Source organism: Colobus angolensis, unplaced genomic scaffold, assembly GCF_000951035.1.
Source record: "Colobus angolensis palliatus isolate OR3802 unplaced genomic scaffold, Cang.pa_1.0 Scaffold16, whole genome shotgun sequence".
Lineage (NCBI taxonomy): Eukaryota > Metazoa > Chordata > Mammalia > Primates > Cercopithecidae > Colobus > Colobus angolensis.
The window spans coordinates 6,322,873-6,345,031 of record NW_012114710.1 but is presented as its reverse complement, the minus strand read 5'-3'; the positions used below and the strand labels follow the sequence as shown (position 1 = coordinate 6,345,031).

Sequence of the window (22,159 nt, the reverse complement as noted above, 5' to 3'; positions counted from 1 at the left end):
CCATCTAGATCCCAGAGATATGTAGCATAATAGTTAAGTTTATGTATGATTTTGCAGTCAGATTACCTGGACTCAAATCCCCATTCCACTTACTGTGCAATTTGGGTAACTTAATTTCCCCACCTGTGAAATGGAAATAAAGGCAATGCGTCTCTCACAGACTTGTTGGAAAATTAAATAGATCATACACAGAAATTCTTGGAAAGGTGCCTGGCCCTTAGGAAGTTCTTAATAAGTGTTATCTATTTCCATTTTTTCATACTATTTATTTATTTATTTATTTAGAGATGGAGACTCACTCTGTCACCCAGGCTGGAGTGCAGTGGCACGACCTCGGCTCACTGCAACCTCCACCTGCCGGGTTCAAGCAATTCTCCTGCCTCGGGCTCCTGAGTACCTGGGACTACAGGTGTGTGTTACCACGCCTGGCTAATTTTTTGTATTTTTAGTAGAGACAGGGTTTAACCATGCTGGTCAGGCTGGTCTCAAACTCCTAACCTCACGATCTGCCCACATCAGCCTCCCAAAGTGCTTGGATTACAGGCGTGAGCCACTGCGCCCAGCCTTTTCATCCTAATTCTTGTTCTTATTTGGCCGGACTGTGAATCACAATATCCTGGTGCTGAATTTTTCACATGGCAGTGCCCAGAGGTCTGTCCGTGACCACCTTACTAAGACCCCAGAGCTGCCCTAGTGTTTGTTCTGCCTTTGCCCTGGTCATTCAGCTTTTCTTATTGTTTGCAAACCAATAATCCTAGCTGAAATTCTCGTGTGTCTTGGAGTTGGTGCTTTGTGCCCAGACGCCTGATTTGCCCCTCTAGATGTGTCTCCATCTCAGGACAGGAACCACTAAGCAACCCTTGCTCCATCCAAAAGTTTCAAAGGCTTCCATAACTCTTCTCTTTAACTCTAGTAATTCCACATCCAATCTATTAGCAGGCCCTGTTGGCTTTACTATCAAAACATCTTCAAAACCTAGTCACTTCTTGCTATTTCCAAATCTTCAACTCTCGTTAAAGCCTCCTTAATCTGGCATTTGGCATACAGCAAAAATTTCCATATTAGAGCTATTGAAGACTTCAGAAAATCAGTGGCAAAGGTGATAGAGATAAGAAAACGCATTTGATACTTTTGGATATATAATTAGCAGACTTGGTAATTATTTGGAAGTGTTAAATAAGAGAGATGAAGGTATTTACTGATGTGTACATATGCAAGATTGTGTATGTTTCAGATTTCCAGTTTCTGACTTGAGTAACTAGATGGATGATGAGGATATTAACTTCTTCATGGTTATGAAAGTGTCCTACATGTGAAAAGCTTGATTTTGTTGTAATATTGGTCACTTTTAGTTATGAGAGTTCTCCAGTGAATATTTGTTGATCTAGTAATAAGTGATATTTCTGTGTCTTTCTTAATATTCAAAATCACACCTAAGTTGTTAAAAATACCTGAAAAATGTAATAGCCTGTATGTTACCAACTTTTTATGGCCATGAGAATATTGGTTTAGACTTTACAAGAAAATATTAGAGTAATAACAATAAATAATCTTATTAAAAGATTATTATGCTGTGTTAGGCATAATTTTATTTAATCCTTATAACGATATTGCAAGGAAGATACTGTCATTGTCCCAATTTTATTTATGAGTAATCTGAGACATAGGCAACTCATCCAATGGCATGGAGTGAGTAAACAGGATTTGTATCCAGATTTTCTTCTAACCCAAAAGTCTTAGCACTTAAGTAGGATGCTTCATTTGCTGTGGCTCATCTCTGTAGCAGAATTATGTTGTTGAAATCTAGAAATACCAATATTTTCACATGGAGAATCCTAAATGATTCAGTGTAATTTTAAAAAATGACAAACATTTTTGAAATTATTTTGGCTATGTTCCTGTTTTAAGGTGGCATGGTATGATGGAGAGTTGGAACTTTAATCTGCTATTTGTTCATTCACTCATTCCTTTATTTGCTTAATATTTTGTGAGTGCCCTTTAAATGCCAGAGACTGTGCTGGATGTTGGGAATACAAAGACAAAAGAATACATATACTTTAGTATACATTTACTAGGATGTGATCTTAGACTAATTCATTAACCTCTCTGAGTTCATTTCCTCATTTTTTGAAAATAGGAATAATAAGAATTTGCAGGGCTACTGGGAAGGAAAAACCAAGTAAATATATGTAAAGTCCCAAAGATGTTGTTTAGAATATTGTGAGTAATCAAAACATGTCAGTTCCCCTTTACCTTCACTAATTTCTTATAGGTCCTAAAGATATGATCTCTTCACTTGTGAACTAAGGAAGGCAGAGTATAAAAAACTGAGCCCTTACAAGATTTTATGTTACTAGGACAAATTATATACTGTGTAATAAACAGAACTCATCTTTGATCTTTGCACATGGATTTGAGAAAATGTAGTCAATAAACTCTAAACTCTTAGGGATCTGAGGTGGTGTAAGGGCATGGTGGTTGGGGACAACATTGTCCTCTGGGAGCTGAGCATCTTCTTGATAGATGAGTCATGTACACAGAGAAAATTGAATGTTTTTCTCTTTTTTCTTTTTTTGAGACAGAGTTTTGCTCTGTTGCCCAGGCTGGAGTGCAGTGGTGCAATCTCGGCTCACCACAACCTCCACCTCCGGGGTTCAAGAGATTCTCCTGCCTCAGCCTCCCAAGTAGCTGGGACTTCAGGCGCGTGCCAGCATGCCAGGCTAATTTTTTGTATTTTTAGTACAGATGGGGTTTCATCCTGTTCGCCAGGATGGTCTCGATCTCCTGCCCTCGTGATCCACCTGGCTTGGCCTCCCAAAGTGCTGGGATTACAGGCGTGAGCCACTGCACCTGGTGAAAATTGATTAATTTTTGACATCAACATCAACAGCACAACTCTGCTATAGAGATGAGCCACAGCACATGAAGCATCAATAATTTTCAATGCGTTTACAATGCAAGAGGCATCACTAAGCCAAATGAGTGAGAAAACACCGTAATGCATTAGAGTTCTGAGGAGGAAGAGGTTTCTGGGATAGGATGGCCTAGGAAGGCTTATGGACTCATTGTCCTCAAAACATCTCCAAAGATGAGTAAAAATTCAGATAGCCAGCAAAAAAGAAAGATGATTATCCATTAGGACCAATTCAGTTTAAGTGACAAAAACCTAATTCAGATTGGTTAAGGTAAAATTGGGAAATAATTGGCTCCTATAATTGAAAAAAACCCCAAATGGTAAAGCTTTGAGTACAGCTTTATGTAGGTATTCAGAAATTACTCTCTTTGTCTATCTCCTTTCTTGTCTCTACATCTCAATTTTGGTTTGTGTCTGGCTGGTCTTCCTTTCAGGTAGGCTTTCTTACCAGGGGTGGTGAGATAGTACCTAGAACCCATCCCACCAGTTCAACAGGTCAGAATAAAGAGAGAATTTCTCCTTTACATTAATTTTAGCAAAAATCTCAAGATTTTCTCTGATTTATCAACTAGTCACATGCCCATCCTTGAAGCAATAACGGAGGGATTGGTTGAAGTGGTTTTCTAGGCTTAGATTATACACACACCCCCAGAGAGGGTGCACCTCAAATAGAGTGGGAGAGAGAGCAGATGATCTCGCAAGCAAAAATCAGTGTTTCTACAAAAAGAAGAAAGAATAGATGTTGACCAGGCAAAATTAACAGATGTGCCTCTTTTTGAGAGTAAACTAGCTGAAAAAGCAGTGATTATCCAGTGAGAATGCAGGTATAGAGGAGGGGAAATACAAGCAATTTGATTATGTATTGTACCTCTTTCTACCTCTAATGCCTGTGTTAAAATATTTAGTTTTCATTTACCAGTGAAATTTGTCTACAAATGGAGTATTTTTCACATTGCTAATTTTGAATCTACATCCGCTACAAACTAAATATTCCTCGGACAAATGTTTCATCTGTCATTCTACGAAAGCCTGAGTAAACAGAAGTGTTTTTTTTGTTGCTTTTCTCCTAGGCTCACATAAAATGTTATTGTTAATTCTCCATGGAAATGACATTAAACGGATTTCTTTCACTAAATTAAGAGCATTTTTTCTAGCCACGAAAACTAATACACATTCATTCCCTCAGAATGAAGACAGTTTTTTTTTTCATTTTCCCAGCAAAATTCCAAGTGACAAAAATATTTTGATGTAACAAATGAGCTTTCCCCAAAAAGTATCTAAATATTTGATGTCAAGTCAGTAAAGAACCAAGCATTTGACTGAATTATTCATTTTTCTACCTGATATCTGTGCATTTGGTTGATTTTAAACTGAGAGCAGCTTTAATGACCTGCTTCCAGGAATGTGTCTTGGGAGACATGCTTTCCGGGACCTCATCTGAATCATTTAACCTTGTCGTACTTCAGTTTCCTTCCCCTACTGAAAAGACAAATAAAAAGATGAAACTACGTCAAGAAATTATTGTAATGATTATAGTCAATAAAATTTAGACTAAAAGTGCCTCACAAGGTAACAGGTCAAAATATACTTACTTTTATAAGCAGTGACAAATGAAACGAATTTCATTTCTCCAAATAATCTGTAAAATACATGGAGCCAGGGTAGAATGTCTAGAGTTAAGAAACTGAATCTGTTGAGTCGATTACTGAGTTAAATATATGTTATCTTTCAAGATCTAATATGAATAAATATAACTAATTTTGCCATGTTGATAACATAGTCAGCTTTTAATATATTTTAATATGTTAAAATATTTTAATGCTACATAATTATTATATTACATTATTATTACTATTTTAGAGACAAGGTCTCACTCTGTCACCCAGGCTGGAGTGCAAGTGATGTAATCATAGCTCACTGTAACCTTGAATTCCTAGGTTCAAGTGATCCTCCCTGTCAGCCTAGTGAGTAACTAGCACTATAGGTGCACACCAGCACACCCAGCTAATTTAAATTTTTTTTTTTGTAGAGACAGGGTCTCACTGTGTTGCCCAGGCTGGTCTTAAACTCCTTGCCCCAAGTGATCCTTCTGCCTTGGTATCCCAAACTAATTTTTCAAAACAGTTTTTATTTTAAAAGTTTTAGATTTACAGAAAAGTTGTGAAGCTCGTGTACAGAGTTCCTATATAACCCGAAACCAAGTTTCCCTTGTTATTAACCACTCTATAATTAATTAGTGTGGTACATTTGTTGTAATTGATAAATCAATGTTGATAAATTATTTGTCAACTAAAATCCACACTTTATTCAGATTTTTTAGTTTTTGTCTAATGTCCTTTTTCTGTTCCAGGATCACATCAAAGATACTGAAACTGCATTCGGTCATTATGTCTCCTTAAGTTCCTCTTGGTTGAAACAGTTTCTCAGACTTTCTTTGATTCAATAATCTTGACAGGTTTCAGGGAGTACTAGGTCTGCTATTTTGTAGCACGCACTTCATTTGGGATTTGTCTGATGTTTTTCTCTTAATTAGACTGGAAATATGTGTTTGAGAGAGAAAGACCACAAAGGTAAAATGCCATTATATCATATCAAGGATATATATGATCAGTATGATTTAGGATGCTGATGTTGACATTGATCACCTGGCTGAGGTAGCGTTTGTCAGCTTTCTCCACTGGAAAGTTTACTCTTTCAACTCTTTTCATACTTTTCTCTGTAGGAAAGTCACTATACCTAGCCAAGGAGAGGGGAGTTATGCTCTACCTCTTTGATGTCTGAATATCTGTATTAATTATTTAGAATCCTTTTGCGTGGGAGATTTGTCTATTCTCTTATTTATTTATTTAATATTTATTCACAACATTATGGACACATGGATATTTATTGTATACTTTGGATTATAATCCAATATTACTCAATTTGTTTTATTGTTCAAATTTTCCCACTTTGGCCTTGGGAGCTCCTTTAGTTGACTCCTATGTTCCTTTGACATACCCTCATAATTATGGGTGAGGGAGTTTTTACATTCTGGTATTAACAGATGCTTCAGGCTCATCTTAGATAATCTCTACTCCAGTCTGGAAAAAATTATTTCTCTGAGGAACTCAGGTCTTTTTTGTCAGAAAATGTTATTAGAAACCAAGGTCTGGAAAATTGTGCTGATTATTACTGATGTGTCTTCATTGCTTCTAAGCCCTCTCAACTAAGAAGCAAGGAAATACATATGTGTATACTGACCCATGTGTATGCACATATCTATAAATATTTCTGTACCTATGAGTACCTATACTGAGCTAAACATGAGTTTATATTAATGTCTCAGACTCGAATCCATTACCACATGGATCATTCTAGACTTCTCTCTTTGCTTGTCTATATCCTCTTACTCCAATAGTCAGAAAACTGGCTCCTAGCCTCAGCCACCTATTTACATAATTGTTTAATCCCAGTCTACATGTGTACTAGTATCAGAATGTTTAACTCATACCCTATGGAAAACAACATCAACTACAGCACAGTCTTATATACATTTTCTTTTGCCTTTAGCTTATAGACTTCACTATTTTCCAGAGTTACTTAGGTTAGCACCACTTTCCCTCAATCTCTCCAGTGAGATTGTTTTGTACATTCCTAATAGAGTTAAATTGTTTTGTCACATTCTGCATTCTATTCTGGGATTCCCTGAACTCTTAAATTATTTTTTAAGATTTTGCATGCATTAAAGTTCATTCTTTGTACAGTAAAGTTCTATAGGTTTTGGCAAATGCATGTTATATATCTATCATAGCATGTCATACAAAATAGTTTACCCACCTTCAAAAGTCCTCTGTGCTTGTCCTATTCAACCCTCCCTCCAACCTCCCCAAACTCCTGACAACTACTGACTTTTTGCCCTTTCCAAAAGGTCATAAAATTGGAATCATATAGTATGTAACATTTTCAGACTAGCTTCTTTCAGTTATCCATATGGATTTAAGATTCATCCAAGTTTTTCCATGATTTCATAGCACAATTTTTTATCATTGTATAATATTTCATTGTGTGGATGTATCACATTATTTTATCCATGCTTCTACTTCAGTTGAGTTACTTCAGTAGAGACATGAACAAAATAATTTCTTTCCCATTTTTTGTGATTATGAATAAAGCTGTGATATACATTCACAGGCAGGTTTTTAAGTGGAAAAAGTTTTCAAATGTTGGATAAACACCTCGGAATGTGATTGCTAGATAAGAATGTACCAAAATGTCTTCCAAAGTGGCTGTATTATTTTGCTTTTCTACCAGTAATGAATGTTTCCATTGCTCCACTTTCTAGTCAAAAATTGGTATTTTCAGTTTTTTCAGGTTCTGTATCTCATTACTGTTTAAATTTTCAATTCCCTAATGACAATATGGAACATCTTCTCAAATGCTTGTTTGTCATCTGTATATCTTCTTTGGTATAGAGTCTGTTTAGATCTTTTGCTGATTTTTAGTTGGCTTTTGTTTTCTTACTGTTGAGTTTAAGAATTCTTTGTATAATATGGATACAAGTCCTTACTCAGATATGTGTTTTGCAAATATTTTCTCCCAGGCTGTGGCTTGTCTTTCATTGTCTTAACAGTTTCCCCTCCTCACAGAGCAAAAGTTTTTCATTTCAATGAAGTCCAATTTATTAATTTTTCTTTTATGATACTGTATCTAAAAGCTTATCATTCAAATCACGGTCACTTAGATTTTCTCCTAATTTTTAATTTTAAATGTTTGGGGAATAATGATTAACTCTTCCTTCATTTTTGATATTGATAATGTGTGTTTTCTCTCATTTTTCTTGCTTAGGTTGATTAGAGGTTTATCAATTCTATCAATCTTTTCAATCATATTTTAGTTCTATTTATTTTCTCTATTGTTTTCCTGTTTTTAAGTTCATTGATTTCTGCCCTAATTTTTATTATTCATTTTCTCCTGCTTATTTTGAATTAAATTATTCTTCTCTCTTTAGTGTTCTAAAGTTGAAACTCAGATATTGATTTTGGATCTTTCTTCTTTTAACATTTCTTGCAGAGCAGTTCTGCTGACAATTAATTTGTTCAGTTTTATTTGTCTGAGAAGGTCTTTATTTCATCATTACCTTTGAAGAGTAATTTCACCAGATGCAGAATTCTAGGTTGTGATGTTTTCTTTCAATGTTTTAAATATTTCACTAAATATTCTTACTGCTTGCATTGTTTCTGACAAGTCCACTGTAACCGTAATTCTTCTCCTTAGCCCTCTATAGCGGAGATGCTTGTTTTCTTCTCCTTCTGTCTACGTTTCCTCTTTGTCTTTGGTATGTTGCAGTTTGAATCTGATATACTCAGGTATGAGTTTGGTTTTGGGCGAGGGGAGATTTATTCTCTTTGGTATTCTCTGAGCTTCCTGGATCAGTGGTTTGGTTTCTGTCATGAATTTTGTCTTGGCCGTTATTACTTGAAATATTTCTTTTGCCCTGTACTCTTCTTCTTCTGGTATTCCAATTACATGTAACACTTTTTGAAATTTCCCAGAGTTCTTGGGTTTTTTACATTCTCTTTTTGCTATGCATTGCTGTTTCAAAAAGTCAGTGTTTTAAAAGGACAATAATTTTAAATGCTCACAAAAACTAGATGAAAATTGCCACAGGGGAGGAGAAATACTGACATTTCTATTGACCTATCCTCAAGTTCTTTGATTCTTTCTTCAGTTGTGTCAAGTCCACTGATAAGCCCAACAGAAGCATTCTTCATTTCTGTAACAGTTTTTATATATTTCTAGTATTTTTTTCATTCTTTGTTAGAATTTTTATCTGTCTGTTTACATTACCCATCTCTCCTTCCATATTGTGTACTTTTTCCAGTAGAGCCATATTAATCATAGTTATTTTAAATTTCTTGTTTCATTATTCTATGATTTGTGTCTTATCTGAATCTGGTTCTAATGCTTGTTTTGTCTCTTCAGGATGTGCTTTTCCTTGCATTTTAGCATGATTTGTGAATTCTTTTGTATGTGAAAGCCAGGCATGATGTATCAGGTAATGGGAACTGAGATAAATAAGCCTCTAGTATGAGGATTTATGTCAATCTCACTAGGTTGGGTTGTGTTTAATGTTTGCTCTAGTGATAGTGCCAGAAGCTTCAAATTCCTTTTGTGTCTTTTTGGTTTTTCTGTTGACTGAGTTTCCCTAAGTACTCCCTGTCAAAAGGACTAAGTCTGGTGGCTCTTTAATTCACCATTCACCATTATCATACAGGAGTCCTTCTGTGGTGGTAAGGAGTGGGGAAGCAGACTTGATCTCTAAACTTATGATTAAATCTGAGTTTCTCTGTGGGCCTGTGTGCCTGGGCTGACACCTTTGCAGGTGTTTCTTAGCTCTCCACGCTATAAGTTGAGGAAGAAATGTTAGTATAAACTACAGTGAGAAAAATGCCTGTCTTCTCGGGTGGGACAGGGCTCTGGTAAAATCTTTGACCTGGAAGGTAGACCTTTTTTATGGAGAACTTTTGGGGTGTATTTGTTGATAACTCTTCCCCTCCTCCTGCCAGAGCCACAAAGGAATCTTTCTTACCTCCTCACTGTGAGAAACTGGTGAAGTTTCTGGAGATAAAACCCACCAAAGGATGGAGGTTCAGCAACAGCTGCACCCCAGGCAGTTTCTCCTCCCCTGCTCATCCACAATCAGCCTCCAGCAATTCATCAAAACCACCATTAAAGGGTCCCTCTCAGTTTATGGCTACAGTAGCTTCTGTTTCAAATAAGCAGATCTTAGCTGTGATTCTTTGCTTTTGCCTGTCTTTCCAGATTTGGGGTAGCAGTTTACCCTGACTTCAGTTGTCCAACGAGTCGAAGAAAAGTCATTGAATTTCAGGTTTTTTCAGCTTTTTGTTGTTTTAAGGACAGGAATTATGACATCTAGGTTTAATGTTGGAGCTAATACATAAAATTAGAAGAGGTGTTTTATTTTCATTTATATATTGTTAGTAAGTTGTTTTAAAACAAATATATGACATGAAAAGGTCAGAATAGGAGTAATTAAATTCAATAATTTCTATGAGTTCATTTTGTTCTAAGGATTCCATTATTATTATTGAACATGATAATGTTTTGATGTTTTCGTTTTGATAAACTACAATATTTAAAGTGCTCAAAAATGCTAAAGTAATACCTAAGTGAAAAAACAGTGTTTTGTGAGCATAATCATTTTAAATGCTCATAAAAATAGGCTTAAAATTGCTGTGGGGGAGGGGTAGTACTCAGATCAGAGCACTAATTGTTGTCATGTTTGTGGATGCAGCTTGAAGGAGACATTAAATTAGTGTTTAAATAGTCTTTTTTTTAAAAAAAAAAAAAAACAAGCACTAATTTTAAGATTTACAAACCTGATTACCTAAAAAAAATAAATAAAATTTCTGTCATTAAACACACCTCAAATACCCATTTTCTATGTGTACTCAATAAATATTTTTCAAGGAAGAGTAGAAAATGGAAATTAAAAACACGTAAATGATCTTCGCTTAGCAAGAGTGAACTAGTAAATCCATATCTACCATTGTTGAACTCTTACTATGTGCTAGGTGCCGTGTTAAGTGTTTTCTATATAGCCTCTCTCTTAATCCTCTCAATAGCCAGGCATTTACGAAATCTGAAACTTAAAAGAGTTAGTTGGCACTTCCAAAGTTTTTCTGGGCCCTTTTCTTCCTCGTTGTAGGCATTCTCCTTGGGAGAACTCACTCATTTCTGAGACCTCAATTACTTGATATTGGTAACTCCCAAACATACATCTCAAGCCCCCATCCCCCATTTGACTTTTCTAGACCCCTGTGATTCTACTACTGTGCACTAGATGCCTCTACTTACTCCACAGGTACCCCTAATCTCAACATATCCAGAAGAACACTCTTTAGCTCACTCCATGCTTTTGCTCAGTGTTCTCTCTAGCAATGAATGATGATACCATCCATCTGTTGCTCAGTTTGGAAAGCAAGTCTCATCCTTGACTTACTTGCTGTCTCTCACCCATCACCTCTACCTATCACCAGTGTGTGGTGATTCTGTCTCTGCCACCTTTGATTTTTGCCTGGACTTCTGCAATGCCCTGTCAACAAGTCTTCTCATAGCATTCTCCTCCACTCCATTCTACTTACTGCAACCACAGTAAGGTTTCTAAAATATGACTGTGGCTCCTGAGCACTCTTGGGGTAAATTAAAACTCTTTATCATAATTTTGATGGTTTCTCTCTCATGATATTTCCTCTCCATATCTGACTTCTTCTGTCCTCCAAATATATACCCTTTGGCTGGGTATACTGATTTTTCTTTTCGGTTTCCAACCCAAGTCCTTTCTTGCCTCCTAGCCTTGTCATTTGCATTCTCTCTGCCTGGAGTACTTTCTCTTTAAAGATCTTCCTTCATTAACCCCTATTTTTCATTTGTGTCTCATCACAAGTGCCACTTCTGGGAAACCTTCCCTATCACTTTATAGCTGGACCAAATTTTTTTTTTTCCAAATGCTCTCACATCACCCTGTGTCTCGTAGAATCCCCCTTATTATATCGTATCATTTACTATGTCATAATTATAAGATCCGTAAAAGCTTGTCTACCTGTGTTCTTAATACAAAACACAGTTTTTGGCACATACTAGGACCTTGATAAACATTTGATGAAAGAGTGGATAAAGTGCTCTACTAGCAAAAGGCAAATCATGTTTAAAACTCAAGATTTTTTTATCCCAAGACTGTGGTCTAAGCAACTGCACTCTGCTGCCTCCATCTCAAAAAAAATTATTGGAATTTGGAATATAAGGCCAGGATAATTTTTAAGTAAAGCAGAGGAGGGCCAACTATTTTCAGGATAAACTTGGACAAAGCATGTAATTCCAATAGAAAAGGCTGAAAAACCTGTGCCCTTTGGTGGTAAAAGTTCAAATTTGGTACCACAGGAAATCAGACCTTACAAGATTTGGTTATTCTGTGAGCCAAACCCGTATAAATCAAAGGTTAACTCTGCTGTTCCATTTTAAAAGAAAATATCAACAGGAAAGTTGAAGTTTGAATAAAATGTTTCTAATAAAAATTTATAATTGCTTTATAAATACAGAATCACACTACAAGGGAATATTTTTCCCTGTCCTTTAAAAAATGTAATACTTTTGTTTAACATTAAGGCTCTAGGATATAAGTCTTCAAAAGTAACTCTTTGCAATTGCTTGTTTAAACGTGTGGCCACCTAAAGTGAAGTCTTTCAGGAATACTGCATGTGGTCACAAGAGGTTTTCAAAGCATACTTTCCACCCTTCAGGCCAAGACTGTAAGCTAATGCTTCCTTTTTCTTTTTATATATTTTCTTCTAATAAGAGGGTTTTTTTTTTCTAAATAAAAGGCTTTTATCCCCAGAGAAGCATCAGAGCACTTATTAATCGATGCTTTTATTTGATAAAATGCACATTATTATTTGAAATCACTTACTTATCATAATTATAAAGCAATATTACTGGGGCCCACCCTATCCACAGGGTGCATAGGCACCCGAGTGCAGTAATAGTCTGTTTCCACTCACCTGAGAAATATTAGCCATTCACCAAGGAAAACATATTCCATCATCAATATATACGTATTACATTCATTACGTATCATAGTGTTGGAGATGGAAATAGGGGGTCGATTTCTGTTTTTCTTTTTTCTTTCTTTTATTTTTTTTAATAGTACATGAAAAGGTCTTTCTTTTTCTCTCTTTAACCTCAGTCTGATTTGTTTCCAGTTTTTCAACCTGGCAATGTATTTTTCATCAAAGCAAGGAGATACACAGTAGAAAGACCACACTATGTCTTGTCTAGCATATCCATCAGGTTACATGGGGCTAAGTTTAAAATAGTCATATGAGGCATAAAACTACCTCATTCAAAAACAGAAACACAAAATTAGGCAATTGATGAGCCTGGAGATTGAACTTCATTTTGCAATGGGTTGTTATGTCACCTGAATGGCTAAGCTGGGTTGGCCCAGGAGGACCCAGAAGATCAGGTCCCTGGATTTGTGCTTGATTCAGATCTGGATTTATTCTACTTCTAAGGCTGTGTCTGCCCAGTTAAATGTTGGCAAAAATTAACTGGAAAATTAGATTATTGTGCCTTTTGTGTTGAAAAGCAAAATGAAATACAATTTAAAATCTTCCAGGAGTATTTATATTTATATTTTTTGCAAATAAGTTTTTTTAAAAAATGTAGTCTCTAAGTCCTTATCTTTTTTTTTTTTATTCTATTCTAAGTCCTTATCTGAAAAAAATAAGTAATTCTATGATTAGGCTTATTTTATCCTTTGTAGTAAAAATTCAAATTTCTTGTCTACCCACCCCTCCATGCCCTCTGAGAGATTCTAATTTTCTGGTGGGGCTTAGGAATCTGCATTTCAGCAATACTCCAGGCAATGTGTGGGCCATATTTTGGGGAAACAAAATGTTCTAGATGAATCTAGAGGAGCTAATTCTATTAAATCAGATATTCTTCTCCTCAAAGACGAATTCCACTTTGTTCAGTATAGCGTTGTTGGTATAACTACGTTATAGGAGTTTTGTGACCCTGGGCAAATTTCATCGTCCTTAAACCTCAGTTTTTTCATTATAGATGGAAAGGATCTTACTATCATTTACAGTTCTTTGTCAGCTTATCCGAGATAACTGAAAAACTAGCTCCCTGCACGGAGAGAAAGATACTTCCCTCTCTTTTCTCGTCCATTCGTTTCTCTAGGTTTGCTGCTGCTGTGTTTTGTACAAATCTTTTGCCTGTTATTAATGTGTTTCTTCCATCTCTGCTGATCTAGATTTTACCTGTTGTCCAAAGTCAGGGCGAATGCTACTAAAACCCCCCAGGCCCCCAAGTGAAAAGAATCTTTTATTACCCAGACTCCCATACAGTTAAAATACTTCTTTCTCATTGCATTAACTGTATTCTGCTGTATAAAATACTTATAATGTCTGTATATGTTATCTTTTTTACAATCTCTTTTATTATATGTTATCTTTCTGACTGAGTTTCACCTTTGTGCCCTACAGTAAGTAAAATGTCTTTGGCTTTAAAGGTACTCACTGATTTAAAGGGCATAGCAATGGACATAGTTTGTTAGAATATAACAACTACTCTGATATACATTTATTAAACACATCATATTTATCCTGCAATCTGCTAGGTCCTATATGTGTTTGGTACCACAAAGGTAAAACATCGAAATAATTGACTCTGTGTTGAGCTCTTTATTTGGTTATGTGGATACCTTTCTTGTATGGTCTGTTAAATGGTTCATTAAATGTTAAATGTTTGTCATGTGAATAAATGAACCAAAAAAATACCTAGAACCATGTACATGTCTGTGTTCTATGTCATACAAAGATATGTTAATTTTTTTTTCTTTTTAACACCTTCAGCTGTTCTTTCTTTTTGAATACATGTGTGTACATGCACAAGCGTTTGGACGAAGTTTTATAAAGCAAAAGATAAAACAATGTACAATATTAAAATAATTTGTGTCTCTTTGTTCTTGCCATTTCAGATGATGGAAAATTATCCTTTGAAGAATTCAAAGCATATTTTGCAGATGGTGTTCTCAGTGGAGAAGAATTACACGAGCTCTTCCATACCATTGATACACATAATACTAAGTAAGAATCTTTTTTATCATTGGATTCCATAAATGAGGCAGAGAGAGTGTGAATGCATTCATATCCAGGAAGAAGAAAGGGAGGAACAATGTAGAGGGTATATTTTGCAATGTTTGTCTATGCTTAATTCTGATATACCTGTTTAGTAATTAAAGTGCTCTGAAAAATTGACTTTGAAGCAGAAAATAATGATATTTTGTAGAAAGCTCCCCTAAAGTGTTTTTAGATTGTTCCCACTTTGCAAAATGTAAAAGAAAAGTATGCATTATAAATCAATATAGTTCTGCCATTAATTTAAAAAGTAGAATTTTGCCTTGTTATTTAGGCTTAATCTCAATTTGCTTTGTTTAAAAATTTTTCTTAGGCCATTCTTTCATTAACACAATGAAATGGAAGAATTGTAGCAATTATCTGGACAATTCAGGTGTGCTGAATTCCAAATCACTGTTGCCTGAGGACACAATTATCTCTGGAGAGCCAGTGTATACAGTGATCCATTCTTTTACTTATTTTGCCTATATAGATCTCTCTTTTGTATTGGCATAACATTTCTGAAGTTTCTATTTATATTCTCACTATGCTTAAAAATATAAAATAATGAGGACTTTAGGGTATAGAGCAATAGAAATATGCTGCTTGTTTTAGACAATTGAACCAAATCAGATTGTTTGTGACAGTCACAATTACAAAATGCTTATATGAAAAACCACCATTTCAGCCATGTCTTGAGACCTATCAGCGTGTCCATTGCTTGAAAAATCACTATCTTGCCTTAGGCAAAGTGTTGAGATGACTCCAGGCAGTGAGTCAAGATGCCAAGGAAATGCCCTTGGGCTACATCTATAAACAGACATTTTTTTGAGGCTAACTATTAAGAAAAATTAAAAGATTAAATTCACTTCACTCAAAGAGTTGAATATTTTTTAAACAACCAATTTATAAATTTCTTGACTTCATTGGGGTTTCAAATTCTTCATCAAATGGCTTAAGTATTTTGTTGACAGAAACAGTATTCACAGGTAACTATACTCAACAATAACTCTAGCATATCGAGTCCATAGTAGGTATTGGTGGTACAACATGGAACCAGCTTATGGTTTTATGGAGAAATAGACCAATTAGCTGATCATATCAATATAGTTCATAAATGCTGTAATTGAGCTATGTGCAGGACACTTTTGGACCATAAGTCCCAAAAGGGAGGACATTTTAGCCCAATTTGGTAAGCTCAGGGAACATTTACAGGAGCTGAGTCATTATGGGAGATTAGAAATTCCTTAGGTAAAGAAAGGGGTGGGGAGAAGAATATTCTTATCAGAGGGAGAAGTATGAGAAAAGGCCTGGAAGAAGAAGGTGAGGAGCAGCAACAAGTAGTTTCTTACTACTGAAGTATCAGCTGGAAGGCTGAGAATGAAAGATGAATCTGGAGAGGAAAGAAAGGACCAGAAAAGATGGAATTTGCATTCTGTGATTGCAAAAGTGCTTCAACTTTATCCTGAAGGCCAGGGAAAAACTATTAAAGAATTTGAGCCAGGCTGCAACATCTTCATAGGTCATTGCGAATCTACTGAAGGACAGGTGTACAGGGGTAATAGTTGACTCCTTAAATTGCTACTGGGGAAGAATATCTATTCGTGAAAGAAAGAAAGCCATGTTGTACTTTACTGGGATATCATACTTTAAAGAATAAAAGAGCAGAGGCTCCCTTTGTGGCTTAGGTGTTGGACATTGAGATGCTAATGCTTTGTTATGTATGCTGATTATTTCTTCCTCCTTACAATTAGTATTGAAGTTTAAACAACATTTGGGTTTGGAACATTTATTGAGAGCCATAATAGTTCCAGAATTGGGTGTTATGAAGATTTTTAATATGTTACATTTAATTTATATTAATATTAATATTTATTCATATTAATGAAACAGTTTTCAATAGATCTTGTCAGCCTCTTTTGCTATTTTATTTATATAGTTATTAATTTGGGTTACTTGGCATAGCTTTAAGACTACTAAATGTTAAAGAAGTATATATAATGATTTATACAGTAAGTCTAAAGGAATAATTATTACTACCAGTTTCTCTCATATGCATTAGTAACTTTGGAGCTAAAGTATATATTAGGTAGAGACTTCTGAATTATATTCACATAATTCCTTTTTTTAAGAAACGGATGTCAGTGTCAGTCTTTGATCTTTTACTGATACTAATTCAAACGTTGGCATGGAGCTATATTTGAAGCAAATGATAACTTATATCTTTGCATGATCCAAGTTTTGATTATTTTAACAAATGCACTATATATGCCAATTATTTTCTCTTCCACTCACCTTCTAAGAATATAAGTTTTCCTCCAAATCCTGCCTCTGTTCAATATCCCTGACCACTCTAATTTAATCAAGAGTACAGCCTGGCCTGAAGGAGCCAGTCATATATAACCTGGAGCAAAACAGTCAGACTCACTCTTTCACACTGTTTATGGTAGGCTGAGAGTTGGAGTCTATGAACATTTGCTGCGGAGGCCCCTGTGGCTACCCGGTTCCTGCCTTTCCTTATGTCTGGAGTTTTGACCTCACTTTGGGGTCCATTAAATTGGTATCTTCTTAACACACTGCATTTTCTTGAACTTGTTTAAGTAAGATTCTGTTCCTTGTGTAAGAATGTTCTAAGACAGTGTTACCCAATCACATTCCTGCGATCTCTAAAAATTCAAGTCTTTTTGCTACAAACATCATATTTGCCATGCTTGAGGAGTGACTTATCCACTTTGAGAATATTTGAAAAGAAAGAAGGAAAATAATAAGAACATACATGGCTACTTAATTTTTTTCTTTTTGTCTCATGAAAATACTCTTAAAATATTATGCTTGATTATGAAAAGCAAATATTGTTCAGAAGCATAATTAGAGCTTGTTTCTATATTGCATTATAATTATTTTAAATATCAAAATTAAGTACATTATTCCTCATAAAATTACATTAAAAAAGCATCATGCAAACTTATGGACTTTAAAAGGTCATGTTTTATAAGTGGTTTTTAAATGAACAAATGATAAATATAGAGTAGTGTAATGATTTAAAAAAAAAGTCTTAACAAAACAAAAATATACTGCCCTCTTCATATACCTTTAGATAGCAGTCATAATTCCCAAATCTAACTCTACCGGTTTTTCTCTTTTGTTTCAGTCATTTATTTCTTTAATCTTTCATTTTAAGAAATCAATATGTTCATTTGAGAAATTTCCTTAAAAGTAGTTCACTGCAGTTTTTTTTTTCCCCATCGAATTACTTGGATCTTTTCAGTCAGCTTTTCTCTCAGGAATGCAAATAAATCCCAGAAAAACAAACCCCAAATACATTTAACCTCAAAATAACTATGCAAAGATTTCTGCAAAGATTTCTGTATATGAGTATTACCAAGGTTGGAGATATCTCAGGTCTTAATCATACAGAATGTTTTTAGTATATTTCAAAACCAAACTACCTGTATCAACCACATGTCTTTATATGCTATGGAAAGTGTCTAGCAGTTGTAATCACCTTTCAAGCCAGCCCAGGCACGAGCTTAAGCTCAATGCTCAGTATAATCTCAGTCTAATGAGAATTCCATGAATCATCCTACTTGTTTGTTGCTGTATTAGAATTCTTGTATAGTGACTGTGTGTCAGAAATTATATTCCTAATCTATGCATTCCAAAGATTTCATTCAGAGCAGCAACTTTAGAAGTGAAAAGAACCCTGCGTAAAAGTAAGAGAAATTTGAAGGCATGGGAAGCCCAGCTTTCTATCACCTTTTAAATTATTAAATTGATAGATCTTTTTCATTATGTTCAGATATTCAGAAAGTTTTCCTGAGTTTTTCTTGCATATAGTGATTGGTTGAGTGTGGAACAAAAGACCAGCTTGTTTCTGTGGATGGCACTTGGGATATTTTGCATGGCAAAGGAGAAGAAGGTCAAATAATGTTTTTGTCGTCAGGGCAAAGTATCGCTGAAAACTTAGATTTTTCTCAAGCTTTAAGAGAAGTGCATACAATGTAATATTCTGAAGTAATCCTGAAGGATATCATGTCCACCTTATAAAATTTTCATAATTTCCCAGATTTTGTCAAGCCTCATTTTAACTGTATTATTTCTGGGCCAAATATGCTTAATATTTCATTTTCTTTTAAAAATTATTAGTCTCTCAATCATTTTAGTGAGCCTTATTGCACCCTTTCCAGACTCATTAAAGATGTTTTAAACTCACGTTTTTCTCAACTTTTATAAAGTGACTCTTCAGAAAAGATACTTAGAGCCCTTAAAACTTGTTTGTAAAAGAAACTAACCTAGCAAAAACTAAATCTACAGCTTGGTAGCTTACAAATGGGAATGATCACACCAGTTAAAGAGCAAGAATAAAGAGAGGAAAGATCATTAAGAGGAAACTTCATGGTTCATCAAAAGTGTTCTCATTCATCAGAAAGTTAGTCTGTCTACATTTTGCAGTTAGTTATGGGGAACTACGATGAATTTAGCATAAATCCTTGTGATGTTAATTATAGCAGAAAAAGGGGAGAGATCCCCTGGAGACCAAAACCAATTTTCCCAGCACACTGCACTTTGGAGTTCCAGATTGTCAGGATAGACCAAATGGTAGACCAGATGGAAGTTTCACTTCTGTGTCAGAGAGTGAACATACAGAAAAGCATCCCAGGGCCCTCAGATGGGAGTCTGTGACTAGAGATAGATGACTGATGTCTTCTGATCAAGTGTTCTTTATTCCAAGCTAAAACGATTTTTTGGGTGCTGAGCACTGGGATTTCAACCCAGTACTTGTTAAATCACTGAAGCACACCAGAGTGACAAAAATATCACCACCTACTAAAAGAGCATAGTCCATCTTGAGCTAGCTCTGAAAGTTTAAAAAGCTCTTTCTTAAACCAAACTGAAATCTGTCTCTCTTAACTTCTACTTGGTTCTGCTCTGTAGGGCCATTCAGAATATGAATGTTTTATGAAAAGTCTTTCTAATATTTGAAGACAGTTTTCATGCATCAATGAGATAAAGTCCCATAATACTTGGAAGGAGCAGAATTTTGCTCCTTTGGAAACAGAAAAAGTGCTTCACCTTGTATTTGTGCATGACAGATACATTCTAAAGCTTGATGAGTTAGGTGATGAAGCCACTTTCTTTCTTGAGTTATCTATTACACTGCTTAAGTGAACATATGCTGTGGGCAGTAGGAAAAGAAGAAAGGGTCAGTACTCATGGAATATGCAGTAAGTTGGTCCAAAGAGCATGTAGCATAACCCGCATGACATTGCAACTGCAAAGCTTATTGCAATTCCAATAGTGGACCGGAGAGATCTCCTGCTTAACACAGCTTATACCATCTTCAACTAAGCTGAAGTCTTGGAAAGCAGTACCAAGACTTAAGTTCCTGGAGAATAGAGCAGGCCACATTCCCAGGTACTCAGTTAAGCAAGTGTGGCATGACTGAGAGATACACAGGAAGGAATAAGAAAAGAGAGAAAGATGGTGTGGCTGTATGTCAAGAAAACAAAGTGAAGACCAAAGTCCAGAGTACATCAGACTAACATGCAATGGACAGACTGGGCTTGCTAGGCTTGGGTTTCAGCAATACAAATTTGGCTAAGGAGCACTGGCAGAACTGTGCTCCAGGTGTTCAGAGAAGCCCTGAACTGGCCATCAGTAAACTAGCAGAGAACACAGAGTCCAGTTAGAACTTCTTTCTATCCGTGAAACAAGGCTTGGCTCTAGCAACTAGGTAGTGGGCTGACCTCTATCCAGGCTTTAAGTAGTTTTCTTGGTATACGCTGATACAGGCTAGCAGATGTATGCTGTTTTTGAGAGAGGCATGATTTTCATAACGCTTTGCATGCCAGATGAGGGATGGAGTCAGAGGAACCACAAAGCTGTAGAGAGAATAACATACTTTTGACAGATTTTTCTCAACTCCTCTTAGGCCCTACTTCAGAGAAGTCACAGCAGGGCAAATGATTCTGTAGTAGGCAAGAATTATTGGATGTGAGTGACAGAAACATAAATTAAGCTGACTTAAGGAAATAATTGTCTGGCTCATGTCACGTGTCTTATAGGTCCAGAGACAGATTTCACGTGTGCTGGAGGTAGCTACTTGAATAGTGTTGCTGAAAATCTGTCTCCAATTGTCTCTCACCTCTTCTTTTCCCTGGGTTAGCTGTTCTCTTGGGAGGGCCCTCTCACTGAGAGGCCAAGATGGTTACTAGAAGCTCAAGATTCATATTGCCACCGGCTTAGCAAACACTCAGAGAAACTGCTTTTATTTCCCAATAACTCTCAGCAAATCCTGGTTTTGAATTATGATAGCCTGGCTTAGATCTCATGCATATCCCTGGACAAATAACCATTTTCAAGAAAACATAATGCAAAATAGAACTGGGATGGTGTTTCAGGATAAAGGTGAATAGATGCCAGGCAGGCAAAAGTTGAGCCTCCCGCAGATCAAATAACTGCTTATTCGGCCTCAAGGACTTCTCTTTACCCTCTCATATTTTAGAGGAAGATAATCTCCTTCCCCAAGAGGACAAGGGGCATGAAGTTTAAACTCCAGAGAGTTCTTACTAATTATGGGATCAATCAGGAAAATCTGTAGCTATCTATAATGGGAAACACTGAAGTCAGGGAGAATTCTGTTGTCAGGCTTCCTGATCCCATTGAGCTGCCCAGGATTCTATCCCCTGACACCCTTACCCTTCCTGACCGTCTGACTGTTTTTATTCCCAGGAGTCCTGCTTTCCCATTCTCTTCCTGCTAGAGCCATGCCTCTGATGCCCTTTTTTCTCCTTACGGTCTTGACAGCTCTTTGTAGCTTCAGCAACTGCCAAAACTTAGACTTTGTAACCCTGGTTTTCTTCTCCTTAGCCTTTCTCTGTGATCACCCAACTAGTATAGATTTTCTGGGAAGTTCTCACATATTGTGCTATCCTTATTTCTTGAGAATTTAAAAATTATGAAGAATTATGTACAAAGCTAAGAAACACTATTTGATTATATCCTATACAGGTGTACTTTTTACCACATTTTTAGAGACTGAAAACTGAAGTCTTACACTCTTACCAGGACTCACTCTTAACTATTACTGGGCCTATGATTATTGATTCCATTTGGACATTAGAACTAACCTGTAGCCATTGGATGTCCTTATCATTCACTGATTTTTAGGTCTACTTTTCACTTCAACAATTACTGAAACTCATTTACTTGCTTTAACTGAAACCCATTTACTTGCTTTGAGAATCTTTGATAAGCTCACAAAGATATGGAGAGAGAAAAAAAACCCAAAGTGGTTTTAAAAACTCTTCTTTCCTAGGAAGACATTTCACTGGCATCACCACCATCTCCTTCTAATTCAGGTCACTTCAAAACCTGCAGTGTGGACTGGGGCACTGCATTCTTCCCTGGAGGAAGAGTGCAGAATCAACAAGTCAAATTCTGCTGCATAATTAAAAGATTAGCAAAGTTTGAAGAATCTATAAAGGAGAGAATGTTAAAGGGATTTTTTCAAATGGCATAGAAATGGTTTATTCTTAGTTATAATTTTTTTTTTTTTTTTTTT

The 22,159-nt window shown here is 35.9% G+C and overlaps 1 protein-coding gene across 1 annotated transcript in view; it reads left to right on the top strand.

Annotated features, from left to right (window-relative positions):
* The window catches only part of NECAB1 (N-terminal EF-hand calcium binding protein 1), a 170,464-nt gene that overhangs the window by 17,041 nt on the left and 131,264 nt on the right, over positions 1–22,159 (top strand). Inside the window, exon 3 of the mRNA XM_011937068.1 lies at positions 14,457–14,565. Within this exon, the coding sequence (XP_011792458.1) occupies positions 14,457–14,565 (109 nt within the window). The remainder of the gene's footprint in view (positions 1–14,456; positions 14,566–22,159) is intronic.